Consider the following 22,009-nt stretch of genomic DNA (forward strand, 5'->3'; position numbering starts at 1 on the left):
GCTGTTCCTGTAATTACCACAAATGGGATAAAAGGCTGATGATTCAGTCAAATTTCAACACTTGGCTCTTGAGGAACAGGGCAAAAATTCATTTGGCTTAATTGAAGTGGGACAGGATGCAGGGATGTGGGTCAAGGAAGAACACCAGCAGATTCATCAGGTTGCAAAGGATGCTGGAAAGAGGAAGGGATCATGCTGCTTCCCGTGCCTATAGCAAACAGGACAGGAATTTGGGGGACCCAAGTACGGACAGAGAGTGTCAGAGGAGACCTCAAGAAACCTGAATTCCACTACCTGGAGAAGGGGGAAAAATTTATTTACTTTTGCATGTCTTTCTGCCTTTCTTCCCTTCCGTGCTTGAGGTATTTTGAGGAAGGATGGACTCTTGATGCCAACTCTGCACAGGCCTTGCCACAGCATGGGGGAATCCCTGCTGATCCCTGCTGCTTCTTCCATGGCAAGAAAAAAAAGCGAGAAGGGCCTCAATTCAGGCAGGAGTCATTCATTCACCTGCATTTCTGAGCTCCTGGCGCCCTCTGCTCTTCACGCTGTGATTAAAAACAACAGCATAAAATGAAATCCAGGTTCCCTGTGTCAACTTGACTCTAAAACCTCCCCCATGCTAACTCTTTTCCTCCCTGAACTGAGAGTTTTCATTTTCTTCTGCTGTAAAACATCCTGCCTATGGGGGCCTGGGCAATCATATGTTTAAATGCGATTTAAATAACATTTATGTATTATTTTTATATGTAAATAATATTTTCATAAAGTTTGTAAAAGCTTTTCTGAATAGGTAAAGCGCTGGCCGAGGTTGGGTTGCCCAGATTCAGGTGGGTTTTGACAGGGGCACTGAGCGAAAGCTGAGATAAAATTCCTGGCTTTATTTGACACCGCTCTTTGGACGTGGCTTGGTCCTCTGGGGTGGGGGCTCCTCCAGGGCCCTGCTGCAGAGGTGCCCTGGGCTGGGGGGGGGACGACCCCAACCCCCCCCAAAAGGCCTGCATCCTCACACTAGGCCGCAGCATCGCCATGGCAACGCTGGGGCAAAGGTGGCCGGGCCAAAGGTGACACCTGGGTGGTTGGAGCCGTCGTGCCGGGTCCCAGACAGGGTGTTTTTACACAAAATCTCTCAGAATTCTTCTTTTCACTCAGATGGACCCGGGAAGGCTGGTGTTGGCAGAAGGAGGGTGGCCTTGGCCCTCACCCCCGTCCCCCCGCCCAGCTCCGCCTCCGCTATGCGCATGCGCGACCCCCCCCCCCGGAACTTTTCTTTCCCGGAACGCCTCTGCTCGCCTCCGGTTTCCGCCCGGTGCAGAGGGAAAATGGCGGCGCCCATGAGTGAGGGGTCTCCCGCCTTGGAGCCTGGCGCTGCTCCATACGGCAACTTCCCTAATTATTCCCGCTTCCACCCGCCCGAGGGGCGAGTCAGCCTCCTGCCTGGCGGGCTCTTGCAGAGCCTGTTCCCCGCCGCGGCCCGCCCGCTGCTGGGGCTCGATGTGGGGTGCAACTCGGGGGTAAGAGGCCGCCTCGGCGGGCAGCGGGAGGGGGAGGCCGCTGGGCAGCAGGTTTGGGGTGAGGGGAAACGCGGGGGTGGTGGTCGGGGCTGTGGGGGAAGGTTGGAAAGATTTGGGGGGAGTCGCTGGTCTGGAGTATTGGGGGGGCTGTGAGAAAGATGAAGGAGAGGTACGGATCTGGAGTTTAGGGAGGCTGTGAGAAAGACTGGGGGGAGACACCGGTTTGCGGTATTGGTGGGCAGTGGGGTGGACTGGGGAGGCCCTTTTCTGGGGTACTGGGTGACAATCCAGCATATGGAAAAGATTGCAGATGAGACACTGGTCGGGAGGGAGTGGGGGGCGAGGGCCTGGGAGGGGGGCAGTGGGGCACACTGGGAAGACTGGGAAAGGCAGTGACCTGAGGTGGTGCGGCAAACGGAGGAGACTGGGGGAGGCAGGAGCTTGGGGTGTTGAGAGGTGGATTGGAAAAGTCGGGAGGCACTGGTGTGGAGTGTTGGGGGCATTGGGGCAGAGCGGGGAGGCTGGGGCAGGCGGTGACCTGGGGTGTTGGAGGGAAGACTGGGAAGGTTGGGGGAGGCACTCCATGGGATGGGGGGCAAGAATGGGGCAGACTGAGAAGACTGGGTGGGGGCAGCAGCCTGGAGTCTTGGGGAGCAGTGGGGAAGGCTGGGGGGAGCACTGACCTGGGCGGCTGGGGAGGAACGAAACAGCCTGGATGGGGCAGGGATAGCAGCCAGGGACAGGGATGAGCCTGTGTCAAAGGTAGAGTGGGAAAGCAGGACTTGGGTGCAGCATGAGACTGGTGGGGGTCTGGAGATCATCGGTGTGTGGGAAGCCCCCTCTGCAGGTCCCCTATGATAGGAGGGTGAAGGTTGGGGTGAAGGCAGGGTGGGGTGGAGCTGGTTGTGTTGTTGAGTTGGTTTAGGAGGCTGCAGTGGTGGCTCTGTCCTCTTTCCCATTGAGGCCTAAGCCTGCAGCACCCTGGGTTGCTGCATGTCCTGAGCACCGGAGAGCCACTATAGGACTGCCATAAGAGCAGGGGAACTGGACAACCCTGAAGCTAGAAGCCATAATTTGTTGTGTATATCGCATCATTTTTCCACGAGATAGAACTTGAAACTAAAGTTCTGGTTGCATACTCTTGAAGGTCTTGTTACAGAGCTGGTGAATCTCATAGAATTTCCTATTTTGAAAGTTCCTTCTCTTTCTTTACCTAGTTCTGTTTTTTTCTCATGGCTTTTCCTCAGTGTGCAGCTTTGCTGTGTTGTAATTCAGAAGTATCTGTGCATCTCTGATGTGTACTGGTGCAATGTTCAATTTAGCTATGTTTAAAGATTTTTTTTTCAGTTTTTTTTTTCAGATGGCAATTTTATCAATGTATTAACTTAGAAATAATTCTTCATTCAGAATGAAATTGCATTCTGGCTGGGGACAAGAGTACTGCTGTTTCTATGGCTCCTCTTCCCCCAGCCCCAGCCAGAAGGTTTGAAAGTCTACCTAAGGTATTATTTAAAGGACAACTCTAGATCCTATTTCAGGTGAACTTGTAAAACAGGTCAGGTAAAAATGTTCTGTCCAGTTCTTTTGAGATGCAGAGACTTCACCGCTAGAGGACACTCTGCCTGCTTGTGTGGGCTATGTGCTCAGAGCCGATGCATTCAGGAACTTCATCGGATCTGTTTAATGAAAGATTAATACGCTTTCCACTTAGCGGCGCACTCTGTGAAAGGCAATTTGAAGGAAAGTTGTCATGTTAACTATCTTATGCTACAATCTAATGGTCAGGGAATGTCTTACTTAAGCAGCAGCAGCAGAAGAAATTTATTACTCTAAATTAGGCATTATATATAGCTCTGTCAGTAGGGAACTCGCTTAGGGAAGCCAGTGAAGCCTTCATCCCAACGTTGGATGGGGATAATCCAGCAAGATTCCTGTTACTAAAACTCATCTTTCCCATCGTTTTTGGAGCAAAACCCCGAGTGTGGGGTAATGTTCCAATCTCTGGTTGACTTTCTGGTAGTCAGGGCTACTGTGATGCTTTTTGCTGCAGAAAGGAAGATTGTTGGTGAGGTGGTTGTTCTGAACTTTTTCAAGAGAAAGCTCTGAGTTGGTGCTCGTACCTTGCTGCTAGGAGTGGCTATGTGCTTAGTATGTGTTAATGAAGCAGAGCAGGCCCTGTGAACCCCTGTTGTTTTCCTTTTTGCAGGAGCTAAGTGTGGCTCTGTACAGGCATCTCCTTGGCCTTCTGGAGAGCAAAGGCTGCCTGGACCAGCCTGCAGCTGGAAAGGATCTAAACCTTCTGTGCTGTGACATTGATCCAGTGTTGATTGAGAGGGCTCAGCAGTGCAGCCCCTTTCCTGCCTCCATGTCCTTTGCCAACCTGGACATCATGGACTCCAGTGCCCGGGAGCCAATCCTGCGCTCCTACCTGGGCCGTTTTGGCCGCTCCACCTTTGACATCGGTTTTTGCATGTCTGTGACCATGTGGATCCACCTGAATCATGGGGATAGTGGCCTGATGGAGTTCCTGTCCTTCCTCTCCTCTCTGTGCAAGTACCTGCTGATTGAACCGCAGCCGTGGAAGTGCTACAGGGCAGCTGCACGCCGCCTGCGGAAGCTGGGCAGAAATGACTTTGATCACTTCCGATCTCTTGCTATTAATGGGGATATGGCGGAGAGGATAACCCAGATCTTAACGAAGGATTGCGCCATGGAGCTGGTGTGCTGCTTTGGGAGCACCAGCTGGGACAGAAGCCTCCTGCTTTTTAAATCAAATGGCTCAAATCATGAGGGCAGGGAGTCTTCAGAACAGGAGCAGTGACTGACAAATGGCCTCTGACATTCATGAATTCACAGGCAAGGAGCTGCTTGCTGTTTACAGGGTCAGATCTAGGAATTTGTAAATCCCTATTGGGGCCAGACCTTGACCGACCTAGGGAGTTTGAGGCAAGTAATGTCTGTGATTTATTTTTTTTATTTTATTTTTTTTTCCATCTGCAAAATGTGGTGGTGGTTTTAACCTACCTTGTGGGTTCTGAGACTGCTGTTCCTAGAAAGTGCTCTTGAAATCAAAGTTGCTACATACGTGCTTTCTATGTGTACCAAGAATATTCCCTGGAAGAAGAGAGAACATGCCTTTTTTGTCCCTGGGGCTTTTCAAGGAAAGGGAACATTTCTGTTGACCCGTGCGATGCACTCGTCATTCTGCTTGTTGTCATGTTTTCTGTATAAAATGCTCTTGGAAAACACATAGCCTGGTTTACCAGCTATGAACAAGTGAGTTGGATTGTTGCAGAGGGTATCTGGGTGACAGGGAGCCCAGAGAGGTGGTAGGTGCCCCACCCCTGGAAACATTGAAGGTCAGGCTGGACGGGGCTTGCAGCAACCTGATCTAGTTGAAGATGTTCCTGCTCATGGCAGGGGGGTTGGACTGGATGGCCTTTAAAGGTCCCTTCCCACCCAAACCATTCTGTGATACTGGTCAGGCTGTGATCAATGCACCTTTGCAGATGGGGCTTGCCTGAAGTATGCTTTGGAGGTTGACAGTGATGTGATCTTTCTGTGGAGTGAGGGCTTTCTGTGGTAGGGCGTGTGTTCATTTAAGTGTATAACAGAGTGAGCCCTTTTTGTAATAATATCCTTGAAATAAAAATAACTTAATTTTATTGTAATACTGTGTTGGGTTTTTTAATCTTTCTTTTTGTTCACATTGTTTTCAACACCTAAGCAGTTTATAATTTATTTTATTTACAGGCTCAGATGAGAGTTTGGTAAGTTTGAAGCTATGCTTGGGTAAGGTTGAAGTATTACAACCTTCACTGGTTGTGGGTTGTTTTTCTCTTCAGTAAAATCTAGGAAGAAAGAAAACTTGAGCACAATGTCTTATTTTAACTAATTTTTCTCATTTTAATATCTCTGCTACCTTTAGTTCATACATAGTGGTTTTGTTAGCTTTGATAGTAAGTAGGACTCACGGTGTTGTCTAAAGAGATTAAAAACCTTGGGTAGACTGTGACACACAGAAAGAGAGAACTGATGACTCTTACGAATTTCTAGGTTCCACTACTGCGAAGTGAGAGGGAAGCCCAGGTACGTGCCGCAAGCGTTGTGTCACGAGAGCTCAGCCCTAGAGAAAGAGGAAAGAGGAGGACGTCTCCTCCAGGAGGTGCTCTTGTCTAGCAGTTCTGCCCAGGTGAGCAGGGGCAGAGAGAAACTTGGATTGAATTTTACTTTGTTCTTACTGGGGCTTCCTTGTTATTTACTCATGTAGTGACAGTGGAGGGGAGGGGTGGGGGGGTGGTGGGAGAAAGCTTTGATTTCTTCCACAATGAGCTCAGATGAAAGAGTGAAGCATGTGAGTGTTCCAGCTGGCTGGCTACAGCCTTTTGGATGAAAAACTACTGGGATCCATGGATGGACGTGTGAAAAAACCATGTGTGCACATACCTGTGTTTAAAGGGACTGAGTAGGGTCACAGAGAGGCTTTGAGGCTTTTCACATAATGCAGCTTCCAGTGTTCTGCTATGTAGAAAATGTTTAGGACTCCCACTGAGCTTCTCTGCCTTCTCAGCTGCAGACAAATGTGCCTTCCCTGGTGGTGGTGGTCGTTAATTTTCTTAAAGAAGACTTAAGTCTGGGCTGATTTCGCTATCCCTGTGGGAGAGAAAGGAGCATCAATTTGTCATATATTTTCCTGAGGGTTCACACAAGTGCCTGATCTCTCTTGCAGCTTATAACATTTATCACTTAGGTAATTAAGCACCTCATCTGATGTTCATTGTAATCTATGGGTAAGCTCCATGGACTTGAAAGGTGTTGGCTCACCCGATGCTGCTAGGCAGCTCAGCCTCCCGTTTCATTCTGCTTAGCTGCTCTTTCCTAAGTTGTGCGGCTGGTGGCACTGGAGTATCGCGCAACCTACAGCCTTGCCCCTTGGAATGTTTCTGTTGGGTTGTGTCAATATTAGTTGCTGTTTTCTTTGAACTTTGAAATATTTATAAAATAGACCTGGACTTCTCTCTTCAGTGCTCAAGTTTAAAGGGGTGAATAGGGTTTCTTGCCTTTCATTTTCCTCCAGGGATTTGCACATTTGCCTGTGAAAAATTTTATGAAGAGTTGCTAGGAAGGTAGACAACCCAAGAGTTACACACAGGAGACGTCCCCTGCACCCATCTAGAATGACCTTCCCCTTCAAAGAGACCCTGTTTTATGTTCCTTATACACTGAGTGACAGGTCAGTATCTGCCTGGGGGATTCTTCTGGGCTGCTGCTTGTTGAAAGATTGTGGGCTGTTTTCTTTTTTTCCAGCCTTTATATGCTGGCCATGTACAGACCTGCAAACCGGCCCAGTGTGTAGGTAACAGTATGATGACTTCTTATTTGTCTCTCAAGTCTGTACTATTAAATCGCTAATACCAATATGTCCCACTGTCTCAGAAATGGCTGAGCTCCAAAATTAGCTGTTTGGCTTTGGCAAAGCAGTGTGTTTTGTTTCTCATCCTTTGGATATTGCCACAAATACAGCTCAAAATAATGTCAACACAAATCTAAGGAGCTCAAAATGGAGTCAGTCCTTTAGCAGACAGGAGAAAAAATCCCTCTCCTTTGTTTTTCACCTTGCTGCTTCTGCTCTCCAGGAAGCTGTCAGGACATGAGGCAGGTGGGAACCCAGCTCCATGACACAGCAACAGAAGAGAGCCTATGGATCTCAACTGCAGTGCTTATGTAAGGCTCTGGAGAATATTTTTTTTTATACTCTACTCTCTCTGCATTTTGCAATGTGGCTAAAATGTATTTCCAGGTCTCCTGAAGGCAAGAAAGAATGAAAGTAAAGATGAGGGTTAAAACCAGCACTTCCGCTCCCTATTGCTGAGAGCACTTTGCAAAGTTGGTTGGTAATTGTTCATTGTACAGCTGGTGAAATGGAGATGCTCCTTGCTTGTGTGAGTCCTGGGGGTGGTAACCCTTGTAGAGTTCAGGGTACCTGGGTTAAGGGAAGGTGCAGAGACCTCTGTGCTGAAAGTACTGCTTGCTCATCACCTCCATGATCCAAGGATGGGGCCAACCTGGTGGTGGTTGCTGCTGCTGAAACGAGGGAGATGCAACTTGCCTGCGTATGTAGAGGGAGGGCTGTGCTTCCACTACTCACCTGGGAGCATATGGCATCAGGCTGTGCTGATGTGTAGGTCCCATAGCTGCCCTGGCTCGCTCATTATGTGGCATGGTATTTGTGTGTGCCTGTGCATTGGAGGGTTAGTTAAGAGATCCTGCTTGCTCATTGGTACCCTTAAAGCTCCAGCCCTATGGTTGCTTACAGGAGCCTGCTGAATTCAACACCTGCACAGAGCATGTATAGCTAAGCATGTCCAAACAGACCCAGAATATTGCAGGGCACTGTGATGGGACTGTCAAACTGCTGCTCTGTTCCATCCTGGCAGCAAGCGAGGAATTCCCGTGTGAGTGCCTTGTAAAGTTCCCATGCTCTGTGGTTTGTGATTGTTGCTGGGCTCCATCAGACCTTGCCTCGTTTTTTCCATCCACGAAATGATAACCGCCCACCACTGTGGGGATTTCTGATGTGGAGTATTGGCTGTATGTTTGCACAGCACTTTTGAGAATACTGATGAGCTGAGCTGTATCACCAGCTGTGAGCTATGCCATTGTTCATAATAATCACTGCAGCCACTTCAGATATTAATTAGGTACCATACCTTCAAAGTGTTCTGACTAATAAAGTTTCACGCCACTGGTGTGTAGCAAGTTGCAGCTAACTATCCCCCTTGGATGGAAAAATCTAGGCAGAAGAGGTGAAGCATCTAGTTATGTGTAAGCTAGCATCAAAGTTGGGGCTGAGAACTTGGAGGTTCCAGCTTCGGGATGATTCTGCAGTTGCTTCCAGCCTTTGTAGGAAGTAAGATTTAGATGGAGTCAGTGAGAAGCCCTTTTTTATTATTTTTTTATTTTTCTTAACTTTTGCTTATGCTAGGAGACAGTTCACTGTTTCCTAGATTCTCATGTTGGATGAGTGCAAGGAATGCACTCAGTGGGGAAAAGCTTAGTGCATAAATATGGTGCAGCAGCAGCAATTTTATTAGTTTAATGTTGACAGCTGCCAGAGCAAATGACTATTGTAAGCACCTATCTCCCTGCTGTCTGCTTCCCTTCTTACACATATATATATTGACAGCCTTGCAGACACTGTTCATCAGCATTTCTAAATGGTGACATGGTTTAAAAATGGTTTAATTCAACTTTCCCCAGAATGTGTGACCAGCCCAAGAGTGGGGGAATCAAGTTGAGGAACTGAGAGTTGGCAGCAACAAGTCTGCTCCCATAAGCAGCTTCCTCTAGCTGGAAATCCAGAAACTTGTCACTACAAGCTTGTACAGCAGAAGCTGCAGATTTTTTGATTTCCTTTGCTCAGTTGAGGGCAAGTTCATTCTTGTTCTTCCTGACACTTCACTGCCCATGAATTAAAGGAGAAAAGTGAGAGTTGTCAACACTTGGAAATACGGGCGTCTGTTTCTGGCAGTGTGGAAACCTGAGAAAAGAACAGTCGCAAACCAAACACATGATGGCTTTTCTCTACCAGGTGCAAGCCAGTTCTCTTGCAAATTTTTGATTTGTTAGGTGAGCTGGTGGTGTGAGGAAACGGAGCCCTTTTGGCAGAGTTGGGGGGGGCTTGGTGGAAAACCAACCGCAAATCCAACGTACGAGTCTGAGGTTCACTCTGGACATGTGCTGAACGCTGGTCCTATGTGGCCTTGTTGCAAATGATCAGGGGAGGTCAGAGGGGATCAAAAAGGTTAGCAACTTGCTTCCTTGTGCCCTGTTCATTATGGAAATGGATGTGGCTTAGCCATGTACACTTAAATTTGATGCCTAGGTGAGAAATGGTCTCTTTGAGTCTCCAAGGCTTAGATGCAGTCTCTCCATACCTAGTGGAGAAGTTGATAGATAAGTGCTGTGTGGGAAGTTTGTCCTGCCACTGGGCTCTTTTAGTCTTCAGGGTTTTGTTGCAGGCACCTCAGTTTTCTCATTAGATTCACTTGTGTTAACATGTGCGGGAGGTTTGGTTCCCCACAGGCCTTTGCACAAAAATTCCTTGGAGCATTATGGGCAGAAGGCTTGCCACCAGTTCTCTTCTCAGCTCAAGCTTGAGTTTCTTGGATTTAATTATGTGGCAATGTCTTTGTTATTTTAGAGCTGGGTCATCCACTAGGTTTGGACTCCGAAGGGGTGTTGAGTTGGAAGAGGAAAGGCTGGGGTCATGATCTGGGTTTGGTATATACTTATAATATTCTTATGAGAACTGAAAATGCTCACATCTCAAGACCTTCATTCTAGATTGGGAAGTATGGGTTCCTTTCTTAGGCTTGTCACCAGCTGGCTGCAGAACTTGGGTGAGCTGCTCCTTTCCTTGGACCTGTGATCTTGCACTCTATTTCACTGGGAAGCATAGCCTGACATCTGGTGTGATAAGCTCTTGAGTGAATATGAAATGCTATGCAGACCTGATCTGTTATGACCAGACAATCGTGAGTACAATCAGCTGTAGATCAGGCTTATAAAATGCTTATTATCAGCTGTCTGGATTTTTATCCTGACTTGCAACAAAACCGCTCCATCCTTGGATCCTTCACAGAGCAGCTTGACTCTGAGCAGAAGGTTTTATTTTGAGTGATAATGTTTTCAGACTAATAGAGCTTTCTAAACTCCTTCCCTGTAGTTTGGGGACCTTGCTGTGAAGCAGGGAAGGTAAGGAGGGATCTTACTCATATTTCCATAGCAGAACACACTTTAGATAAGTGCCTTTGTAATTGATTAAAACCCTCTTCATCTAAGTCGTATATGGTGGGTCAAAGATTAGACATGGCACTGCAGATCCTCTGCTCTGTTTCCTGGTGTGGATTTCTTCATGATTCCATAATAATTCATTCTGGTTTATTGTTGCACTAGTAATTTATGCATCTTCCATGTGAGTGACAAGGATTTAGTTAGAGTTGAGTCTGAGGGTGATGTCTCTCCTTGGCCTTCTCAGTTCCCCTCCACGCCTGGGGTCAACCCAGAGACTCTGAAGTCTGTGAAACGCATAGAAGCTGCTGAAACGCAGCTTTGTTACCCCAGCAGCTGAAATCCAGGAGCAGTCATGCTGCAACAGGCCTGCCCTCCTGCAAGAGAACAAGCTGCAGGGTGACACATCAAAAGAGAAGGGCAGCTCCGTGGTGTTCTCTGCAGAGATCAAAAGGAAGTAAGCAGGGCGGCTCCTCTCCTGGCTGGCCCTTGAGACTGCTCATCTCTTTCTCTGTGTCCCTTTAATCTCAATTACCTCCTAGAAGATCACTGTTTTAAGCATGTGAGATGGTGGTGTGAAAAGCTCGTCTGTGAAGTGGCTAGTGTGAGGGAAGAGATCCTTGGTTGTGTGTTGGGGAAGAATTCCCTTTGTGACGAAAGCATACAGAAGAGCGAAGGTTTAAACATACCCTTCTAATACAGCCAGCATTGTCATGTCCCATCAGAGCAGGTGACACGGCATGAGCGTAAAAGCGAGTAGGGGAGCTGGATGTGACCTGCCCTGTCTGGGGTCTGGTGTCAATCTCTACCTAGAGAACATCAATCTCCTGCAGCTGCAGTGCCTTAATGGTACCAGGGCAGGAGGTCTCCTCTGTAGGGCTGCTGTTGCATTATGTCAGGGGTTAGACCTCGTTGCTGCCAGTACATGGAGGCAAGTGAATTAGCAGGGCAGCATTTGAGAGTTGTGAGGGCTTTTCAGGAATGTGCGTGGTGGCTATTATCCAGGGCTCTTGGATCTCCTGGGACTGGTTTTCTGGAGTAATCACTGCATTCTCTGGACATTCCCAGCCTGACCAGCGCTGACTCCTGTTGTCTGGGGTGGCTAGGTAGGGCAGATGCAGAATTATTTATTGTCCTCCAGCCCCTAGAGCAGGACCTGCAGTGCATTCCTTACTGACTCAGGTTGAGTGCGAACTCCACATCTTAACCATTGCTTAAACAGGTGTTGCTTAGTCTTTTCCTCAAAATACCCACAGTTGTTACTCAGGACAATGCCTCAGAAGAGAACTGCTTTTGGTTTGCCCTGGATCATTTCTGAGCCCACTGCAGATCACCTCTGTGGACAACCTTGTCCTTGGATCAGGGCAGCCACGGTGACCTGTGAAAGCACCTTTTCTACCTTGCCTCAACCAGCCTGTGGGACTTTGCAAAACAGTGTGGCTTCTTCTGTGACATCTTGTACAGTGCTCAGGGCAAGCATTGCCTTCATAGAAAAGCTGTGAGAGAGTAGAGGTGTTGAACCTGAGAGCATGGGAATTTGTAATTAAGTATTCAGCCTTGAGTGGAAAAGATACTGTCTGAAAGGCTATGGCTCAGTGAAAGGGAACAGGGACCTCATAGGAGTGGTAAGCCTTGTAACTGCTTTGGAGAGGAGGGAGGAAGAAAAGGAGAGTAAATCTGGATGAGACGTGGGAATCAAATTTAGGTATTCCTGGGGTACCTCCTGGCTTTTGTAATTTTGAGCTCTTTTTGTCCTGAGGATTGTACTATTGATACTGAAAGTAGGAATCTCATCTGACCTTGAATAACATCAGCGTAAATCTGATTTGGGGGGGATTCCCAAGGCCAAAGGATGTATTTACCTGAGCTGTAGGTTGAGGAATAGAGTAATGCAAAGGGAAAACCAGGCCTGTGCTAGGCCTTTCTTTCCCCTGGTGCAAGTTTCCCAGGTGAGTAGTTAGTGTCCCAAGCACTGATCTTTGCCTTCAGGGGAGGTGGAGAGCGGAGAGCTGCTCTGCTTCTCCGTGTTCTCTCTTGATCTGCGTTTCTAGCTGGTGCCGTCACCAGCAAGTTCGCTCTGCTCTTTGCCAAGGCTGCAGGTCCTGGCTGGTAGCTGTTCCCTGCTTTGTATGTATGTGTCTGCGTTTTTTCCGAAGACCAGCTTCAGCTGGTTTGTGTGAAGTGCTGACTTCAGGCGCTGTGCAGAGCATGACTCAGAAGGGTAGAGGTTTAGGAGTGAGGAAAGAAAGTCTTTTTAAGGAGTTGTAAGCTATAAACTACAGCGAACAGTGTTGGTAGAGGTGGCCTCATTCTTGTCCAGGTTCAAAAGGAAGAGTATTAAAGATTTACAAAGAGCTGGCACAACTGCAAGGCAAAAGAATGCTTTATTGAGTGTGTAAATGCTCATAAAGCCACTAGTAAAACTGATAATGTTGTGTATGTGCAGGTGTATATGTAGAGACAGGGAGGAGAGGAGGCACGTACTGAGAAGGTACGTGGAGCTTTCCAGAGGTCCTAATGTACCCTGTAGAAGTACATTTGATGACAGTCACAGTTGTCATCAGTGGAGAAACTGATTGATGCAGAACCTGGTTCCTTTCAACTCCCTGTTTTGATTTCAGGGTCCAGGGCAGGTGGGCCCACTGAGTCTACCAGTTGCTTTTGCAGCACATTGTGTAATATCATCTAAGGGTAGTCTTAAAGATTTTGACTCTTAAAAAGCAGAGAATTGCAAAGAGGCCATTGGATCTCTTAAAGGGAGGTCATGGAGAGCGGCTCACCCTGGTTCCTCTCTCTCTGATATGTCTATGGATATCATGCAACAGAAACACAAATTTGGTTATGATAAGATGGGAGAATGGCCTATTTTCCCTCCATCACAGGAACTGCTTTGCATGTGCATCTGCTGTGAGGCAGAGGCACCTGCACTGTGGTTGCACGATGGCAAAACAGGAACTGGGGGGCAGTGAAGATGTCAAAGAGCAGGTTGGTCTCGGCCTGAGGGGCTGGGGGAAAGGAAAGGGGCGGTAGTTGAGCTGTTCCTGGATATAATGCAGAAGTTGGGCACCTTCACATACGAGAGAACACCACCACACCCCCCAACCTCCCTTACATTGGCATTTCTTTGACAAGACGTCAAGGAAGGCGCTTGTCAGACAATTTGCTGATGTGGAAGCTTTGAAGCCTCCAAGATTTGCCTTCTGCGCAAAACCCAGCGAAAGTAGGTTGGAGCCGTCTGCCCTGGTTGCAAGCAGTTCCCTCCCCACGGCAATGGACGCTGTAAGATCAGAGCTCAGCAAATGCACAAAGGGAAGCGCCAGGCGGGGCCGACAGCCTGCTCCCTGCTGCAAACAATGCTGACAAAGCCCTCTGGGGCTGGGTGGCCCAGCCTCTGAATTCTCCTTTCCCAGTGAGGTGGAAAAAGAAGCCTGAGCTGGCTGTGTTTCCTGAGGTTCCCCAGCCCAAGGGCCGTCTGCCTGCCCCCATCACTCTCCTTACTTCAGAGCAGTATTTGCATGGAGTGGGGGACGTGAATGTGTGTGCCGGGAGGTTACTTCTACCCCAGCACACCTAGCTGAATTTGTTGTTGCCCTTTTAGGAGTACCAGAGTCACTCCTGGCCTTTCTGTCCTTCCCTGGCATGGTTCATGGACTGTAATTGGGCACTGTTACTAAGACTAATACATTCCTCTGAATTCAGGAAAGCTCTCACCACTGTCTGAGAACTGAAGGGAGCGCTGCTTTGTAGGGCTGCTTCAGACACCTTCACCAGGGGTTCTATCAATGTGAAGTTCATGGCTCAACAGGTGAGCTCTGGATCTGAAGACCCGCTGAATTTTGCAGGTTTTTGCATTCAGGTGGAAAGGCTGGAATAGTGCATTAGAGGAATAAAGGCCAGTTGTGAAATGTAGATCCACATCCAAAACTGGATTCTGATCTTGCTGCAGACTAAACAAATGTGATTCTGCAAGGCTTTTTAGATGATAAACACTGAGAACAGGGACAGTCACGTACATGTGCGTTAGATGTGTCTGTTCTGTTTCGCAAGAAGCATCTGTTTGTTGTGAAAATGTAGAAAGGATTTGAATTTTTTCTTACAGGTTAGGATTTAACTGAAGAATAAGGGAGTGTTGTCAGCTTTGGTTCTAACCTCACCTGGAGCAAATGTGAAGCAAAGAAAATAAGGGGAGGGGGTGAAGTGAGTTGGAGCTGAGCTACCGCACTAAGATGAGGATCTGTTTTAGTAAAGTTAGTGATGTACACAGGATTAGCTTAACCTATCGGGAATCTAATGCTAAATACATCTCGTTAGGCAGCACAAATTCTGTATCTCTTAGTGTTTTTTTGGTGAGGGAGAATGTTTTTTGTCCCTTCTGCTTAGCAGCTAGAGGTGCAAAGGGCACTTGATGCTGCCAAAGGAAATTCACTTTGGGCTAATTAGGGGCCTTTCTGCCCTTCCTTCATCTCCAACCAACAGGCAGGACCTGCCCCAAGCATTCCTCTTTTTTTCTTGCTGCCAGGCCAAGTCTCTCCTCAGATTTCCAGTTAAGTGGTGGCATTGCTTAAAGTTGAGTTTCACAGCCCGTGCAGATAAGCAGTGGGGTTCAGAGATGCTTCCGCACGCATCTGTGCATGTAGATGTTTGTGCACACACAAACATATGCAGGTGTAGCCTCGGATGCTGTATTCACATCCACAGATTGTGCCTGGGCCTGATAGCTGTGCATATTCACTCTGGTCTTTGCAGTGTCTGCTCCCTGCAGTCTGTTTTCTCTTAAATTACGCTATCTGAATTGCTCTCTGCTTGATGTTATTGAGAAACAAGAGCACATAGAGAGCGTTAGAAGGTGAGCATGGAGGGACCTGGGTGGGATCTGTAAGTGATCCAAGACTCCATGTCAAAACATCCCCACCCCATTCTTTGCATGGCTGGGATACTTTGCAAAAAGTTTCTCAGTAAATTGCAGAAAAACTGGCACAAAAGTAACACTCAAAGGGGCCCAGTCCAGCTCCCATAAAATCCACAGGGAGTCTAGTCCCACTATACTGCTGTAGCCAATGTTCACTAAAATTTTGCTTATTCCACTTAGGTTTAAGCTGGCAGAGAAGGGGCAGATGCCAGTGCTTGTTAACAGCAGCATAAATCAGGAACAAGGTGATAGCATGGCATTGAGAGCAGTCAGGCTGAAGTTAGTCTTAATTTGCCAGTTCTGCTGCTTATGGATAGCAACATCCTCAATACAGTTGCAGGCTGGTCCCAACAGCTCTGTCCTCTTAGAGCTGTCAAGTACCTGCTTCAGGTAGAAACCCAGGGTTAATCTTGGAATTGGAGCTATGGTGATAGCAGGGTTTTAGGAGGCTCAGGAGCAATGTAAGTCTTTCTATGCTGACGCTGCCTCTTCCTTGTGCAGCTGGAGGACCTGGATTTACAAGCTCAGCCAGGCTGCTGTGGGTTGTTTTCTTTGCTTGAGTGAAGAATTGGGGGTCTTTCCTGGTCGGGGTGGCAATAGGATTGGAATAGATCAGCCCGCTTTAGGAAGGAGAGTTTGAAATGCTGACACTTCCCAGAACCAAGTGGTGAGCAGAGGTGCAGCCAAGAGACAATTCCCAGTTGTGAGCCAGGTTTTTAACCAGTGCAGAGGGCTGGAACATTGGTGCGGTCAAGGGCTGGCTTATAAATTCAAAGATGGGAGCTAGGGTTGCTTCTTACTCTACTTAAGGTCTCATCAAGGACTGAGAAGCTTCCAGCAAGGTGGAAATTAATGTTTCTGGGTTACAGTCAGGCATTTTGTATTGAAATTCAATCCTGCCAACCACTGAATCCTCTACCTTGGTCCAACTGAGATCCCCCAGGACCTTGCAAAGTCAGGGGCTTTTCTCTGGATCCACTTGTCATTGTTGCCCTAGATAACATGTGTTGTATAATCTGCAGAGCACACTCCAGGTATGTACATGGGTGAATCCTCCAGGGAGAACTGAATGCAGCGCTCAGGTCAGAACTTGTCCCATAGGTGTTTGTTGCCATGAGTATGAGATGGCTGTCCGGGAAGCTGTCAGCAAAGCGTGTGTGGATGGAGTCCTTCTGCTTCATCCAGAGACTCCACACCACCTTGGTGCACTCAAAACTAGGTTGGCGAAAGCACTGACATGGAGACTGAACAGCAGTCTGTTTATGGGAGCAAAGGGCTTCTCTGATGCTAGCTCGAGTCTGGCTCTTAAGAGGGGTAAACGTGTTGCATGGTGCTAAGTTTCAGGTGTCCCCCTGGGCAAATCCAAGGCTAAATGAACTTCAGGACTTTTTTTAGTGCCTTGTGGTCCACTGCTTTAAAAGAAAAAGATGTTTGGAGTTGTTCCCCCTTGTCTAGTTTGCAAGTGTTTTGGAGTCGCAGTTTTTAAGTGTTTTCTGTTGTTGGCTAGAGCTTTGATTTGAACTAGGAGAGCAACTGTTCTTCCATGTTCCCCTGACTTCAGGAACTGGGACTTAAAACAGTGTCACCCACTGGGAGAGCTTGTATGGGCAGGATAAAGTGGTGCAGCATCACTGACTTCATTGAAGTTACACAGGCTTCTATGGGGTGAAGTGATAAGGGAGTGCTGGATTTACACCTTGTCGAGGCCAGTGGGACAGGCAGGTGTAAATCTAGAGTGGATCTGCAGCTATGGATCTGAATTGGTATTATCTTACTCCTTGTCTTGTATTTCTAACTCCTGCAAACTATACAAAGGGCTCCAAATTGTCATTCTTATGTTGGTAGTGGTGTCTTTTAGCCCTACTGCACTTATCCTGCACAAAGGAGCTGACAGATCACTTTGGGTACATGATAAGTCTCTGGAAGAGTTGGAAATCAAGCCCCAGATGTTTTATATGGCCTTTTTTAAGAGTGAACTTTTTTCCTCTGTGTGTGTTGAGGCAGCTCACAGGGGCCAACGGTTGTTGGGTAGCAGAGATTGCCAGCCAGGGAAGGTCTTGGTGTTGCACAGGAATATGAGCAGTGTGAGAAACATTGGAGACAAAGGAGGGTTTGGGACTCCTGGAGTTGATGTGAGTGCCATATAGGTGGGTAAAGCTGGGCACATGGCCGTTGGGAAGCTGGGAAATGTGCAGGCCAGGTTTGCTAATGCTAAAATACAGCAAGGCCCGTTTCCCTGAGTAAAAGTTGGCCCCCAATGGCAGCAGCCCCTCTTGCAAGAGGAGGCTGGGTGCTGGGTGAGTCTAGGGGAGGACTCCTTTGCGCAGAGGGGCCTGCCTTGCCCTGCAGGATCCCCTTGCAGGGCTACACACAGCCTGCCCTGACCCTCTCCCCAGCATTCCCAGCCCTGTTTGCTTCCTGCGTCAGAGCCCCTGCTGCCCATCCCGCAGTGAGTCACGGCTGGGATTCCTCAGCTCTGAAGTGGTTCCTTCTCTTTTTCTTTCTCCCCCTCCTCCTCAGGTGCTGAGCTTTTTTTCCAAACCCTTGAATTGAAGGGTGTGTCTATGAAATCTCGCAAACACACACAGGCCCTGGCAGGAATGGGTGAGCACTGTTCCCATTATGTTATGAATACCTGGCTGATTGCCACGGGGATCCTGCCAGGCTGAGCAGCCAATCTCAAGCACCTAGACCTGCTGAGCTCTGGGGTTTTGCTTCTCTCGCTAAGTCATTGCTTTGCAGAGATGGACAGTTTTAATCTCCTCTCAGCAACTGCCATGTTTTTCTACTTGCTTGGCCTGCTGTGATATCCCAGTTCCCACGGTTAGCAACTTCCCAGGGTACTATGCTAGTAGGGGTGGAGAGTTGAGCAGCTCCGGCAGCTGGACTGCCCATCCTTGTGAATGACTCATTTCGTTCAACCTGCAATCTCAAATATTTTCTGTAGCCCTGCCCTACATGCTGGGCACTGCCCCAGCTCACCCAGGCCTCTCCATGGGTCTCGACTCAGCTTTGGAGGCTGCCTGGTGTATTTGTGTATTGGAGAGATCTGTCAGGCTGGGAGGAAGCACAGCTGGGTGGTCTGGGCCCGAACATCTCCATTTCCTGAAGGTGGACTTGCGCCGTGTGTTGGGCTTCTTCCACGTCCTCAAATACACCACGAGCGCTTGGTTGTTCCTGGTGAGGATGTTGAGGGATACATGTTGTTTAAGTAGCCATGCTTAAAGCTAGCAGAGAGGGTGCAGTAGCCGAGGCTTCGGCATGACCTCTCAAGTAGACAACAAACTCTGAACCACAGTTACAAGCTCTGGTTCCTAATGTCTACAAAGGCCTAAGGGAGCAGGTCTTCTGTGCAAGCAGTGCCTGCTAGCAAGGTTAAGCCACCAGTGAAGATTTGCAGTCCATGCCATGATGTACTGTCAGGCTCCACAGCTGAAAGCCGTCTCAGACTCAGCTAGCATCTATGCAGAGCAAAGATGATGGGTGTGAGGTAGTAAATGGTCTCTGGACCATACGGAGCCTGGATCATGTGAAAGCTGGTACAGACAGACCCTGACAGGAGCTGCAAAGTCTCAGTCCTGATCACTAGTAGTAATTTGGCCTGAACTGCTTTCTGTTTTCCTTTGTTTGTCCAGCAAAACGGACACCACCTCACACACATCTATCATCTGGACTTCCCAAGCCCCCGTGAACTTTCTCTGCTGGAAAGAGGAATGTCCCCATCTCTGCTGAGACCTGATGGAGGTTAGCATGGGCCTCAATCCACAGTCCCCTCCTGCCAGGCAGGGACAGTCTTGTTCACGTCCTCATCTGTGGGCAGAGCTACTGCTTTTCGCAGTGCCCCTTTGCTTTTTGCACTGGAAGACCTTCTTGACCATCACTGCCATGGGATGATGTTGCTGTGTAGCATAAATGGTGTGTACATAGAGGGGAGAGCTGGTCAAGAGGTGCTGGAAAATGCTGGTTTGACTCATGCCTTCCAGGGAATGAAACGTTGCCCTCCCACGCGCACTGCTCCCCACCCTTTTGGCCCCCACGCTGGGACTCTGCCCTCCTGGAGGGGCTGTGCAGGATCAAACATGGGCAAACATCAAATGGCCAACTTTATTGCCATTTTATTTCAGGTGAGGCTTCCTCCAGGCCTGTGACGGCCTTGTGGATACGCAGGAATTTGGGCTGGGTGGGGAGTGTGTTGAAGCAGCAGCTGCTGCTACCTCACTGCGTGTGCGAGTCCCTGGCGTGCCTGGAGGCGGAGGCGGAGGATGTGTTGGCACCCCCACCCCATAAGCCCAAGGGCAGTGAGCTGACACAACTCTCCTGGCATCTGTCCCGCTCTTACCAGGATCGTTGGAAGGCGGGTACCGAATCTTGGCAGCACAACAAGGGAACGGTGGTTTCTCTGACATTCTTGGGCTCGTTTGGTCAGGGCGCTGGCATGCGGAGTCATGGCAGAGTTGGCATGTGTATTGCTGTGGCAGAGGCAGGCAGTGAGGCCTGGACACAGGACTGTGGAGCTGGCTGGTCTGGCAGCTCAGCGTCTCTCCTATGTCCCCCCGGCTGGTAGCAGCTTGGGTCTATTTTTTTATTAATTCCCCCACACACGCACTAGTCTGGGGGCACCAAGTGATGGGCCAACCTTGTCCTTCATTCCTCCTCTCACCTTGGGCTGAGGCAGTGAGATATGTGGTACAAGGACCGGGAGCCACTGGGCTAGAAGGCTGCCAGTTTTGGTACTGCTGGGAGTCCCAGCTGTGACAGGGCAATGCGTGGGGTCTCCCTGTGATCCAGTTCCCCTGAACCAAAGCCAGGCTGAGGACATCTCAAAGGTGAAGCTCCCTTAGCAGGTCTGTGCAGACTCCTGTCTCCCAGGCACTGTCTGGGAGGTAGGGACCCCAGGGCTGCCCTCAGCCAGCCAGGCACAGGTGGAGATGGAAACTAAGCAACAGGGATGGCTGCAGGACAGAAGAAGAGGTGTTTCACGTGTCTGGGATGGTGAATAACTGGAAAGAGTTGAAAGGGGCAACCCAGCCTTGCAGCAGACAACCTGAGCTCAGCTTGGCCACCCTGGAGAGTCCAAAGGGCCGCAGGAGAGGAAAGCCCCGACTGGCCCGCCGTCCCCAGTGACAAATTCACGCAGTGCAGAATCACCCCCTGTTCCGTGCCAAGTGTGGAGTGGGCTGTGCGGAGGTGGCCTCCCCTCCCCTGCTGCAGGTAGAGCTCTGCACACCTGGCTGAGGAGGCAGGGTGTGGGCAAGGGAGGGTGGGCCTTGGCAAACCAGGCAAAGCTCAGGTGTTCACATTCCTCCCCGGATTGGCCACGGAGAGAAAAACCCAGCCTTATATGGTCAAAAAACCAGTGCCGGCTGCTCCTCCTCCTCCTTCTGAAGGGATGTGTGGAGAGGTGTGGATGGGCTGATGGGGTCGGGCATGTTTTCCTCCACCCTTCCCTGCCCTCCCCTCCCTTCTGGTGCCCTGGAGTCAATTACAGCGTTGGCTTTGCAGCCAGTGTGGCTGATTTCTGGGGCTTGCAAAGAGGCTGGTTCCTCCCCCAGCGAGTGTGGCTGGTTTTGTGTTCCCCAAGAGCCAGGGAGATGATGGGTGGGCAGCCAAGGGTGCCCTTGGTGGGGCTGGAGACCTCTTCAAGCTCAGGTAGGCAGCAGGGACAGTACAAATCACTGCCTGCCTGATGGTTAAGCCCCTTTCGTGCTTGCTAAACTCCCTGCTCTCTGTCCTGGGCTGGAGCATCTGGTTAAGAAAACTAAATTATACCCCCCTCAACTTGATCCCATCTTAGGCTTCAGGCAAAAACAAACAGGAGAAACCGAGGCATGGTTTTGTCCAAGATCATGCAGGGAAAGGAAATTAAGCTCTTTTCTCTGCCCAAGACTGGGCAAGTTCCTTTTCCCAATGGCTGATTTCTTGGGGTGAGCTGCTTCGATCTGCTTCGATCCCTGGAAACTGCGGTACCAGGCAGCAGGCCTGGGAGATGAGCCTGGAGGATCTGTCTTTCTCCTCCTGTCTTGTGCCCTGTCTCTTGGAGTTGCTCCAGACATAAGCTGGAACCAGGGGGGAGCAGCTGGGGGTGAAGTGGAACTTGGCAGATTAAACTGAGTTGGAAATTGGAGGGGGCTTGGGGGTATTTTTGGACAAGTGCAATTGTATTCAGTGGGACTAGTGTAGTGGAAAGTCTCTAGAGCTCTAGGCCATCCTTTCTCCACCCCAGGAACACATTTCCATCTCACTTCCTACACATTTAACAACATGGAACATGTGGAGAGATGAACTCATGAGCATGAACTCAGCTTGAGGCAGATTTTCCCAGTCTAAATTTACTTGTCTCCGTGAGCCTGGCTGCTCAGTGCCCTGGGGAGTACTAGAAGCTAGGCTGTCTGCACTGAGACCAGTTCCGTGGCCTGTTTTAATGGGAGCCTGGTGGGCTTCTGCCCAAAGGAGCATCCCTACATCTGGCGGGAAAAGAGAGGTGGGAGAAGAACCAGAAGTGCTCCCACGTGCAGCTGGGTAGCTGTTTCATGGGGAGCAGATGGGCCGAAAGCATGAGTTTCCAAAGGAAAATGTGGCTTGTCTCTTCTATAAAGTTATTTTTAGTGTTTTCTTGCAGGATTTAGCCCTAAAAGGACAAAAAAAGTGGTGTGTGTCTGCAGGTTAGAAAGGGTCCATGGCCTTTTTTCAGAATGGGGCTGGCAGCACAGGCCCCTGCCAGAGCTTTCAAAGTTACTCACCAAAGCCAGACACCAAGGAGGGGAATGTAATAGGTCCATTCCCTGGACTGGTG

General features: G+C 49.1%; 2 protein-coding genes across 4 annotated transcripts in view; both read left to right on the plus strand.

Annotated features, from left to right (window-relative positions):
- Positions 1 to 1,308: 1,308 nt before the first annotated feature.
- Positions 1,309 to 5,151, plus strand: BCDIN3D (BCDIN3 domain containing RNA methyltransferase). Its single transcript, XM_049819570.1, has 2 exons — positions 1,309 to 1,514; positions 3,721 to 5,151. The coding sequence occupies exons 1-2, from the start codon at positions 1,323 to 1,325 to the stop codon at positions 4,333 to 4,335; spliced, it is 807 nt and encodes a 268-aa protein (XP_049675527.1). The 5' UTR covers positions 1,309 to 1,322; the 3' UTR covers positions 4,336 to 5,151.
- LOC126046736 (keratin, type II cytoskeletal cochleal-like) overlaps positions 1,442 to 22,009 on the plus strand; it is a 63,695-nt gene continuing 43,127 nt past the window's right edge. The window contains exons 1-4 of one of the 3 annotated variants that reach the window (XM_049819528.1): positions 1,442 to 1,514; positions 5,571 to 5,706; positions 6,592 to 6,747; positions 7,151 to 7,238. The gene's annotated coding sequence lies outside the window, so the exon portion shown is untranslated. The remainder of the gene's footprint in view (positions 1,515 to 5,570; positions 5,707 to 6,591; positions 6,748 to 7,150; positions 7,239 to 22,009) is intronic. The other 2 variants (XM_049819527.1, XM_049819525.1) reach the window with 2 other exon arrangements.

This window comes from Accipiter gentilis, chromosome 16 (genome assembly GCF_929443795.1).
Source record: "Accipiter gentilis chromosome 16, bAccGen1.1, whole genome shotgun sequence".
NCBI lineage: Eukaryota > Metazoa > Chordata > Aves > Accipitriformes > Accipitridae > Astur > Astur gentilis.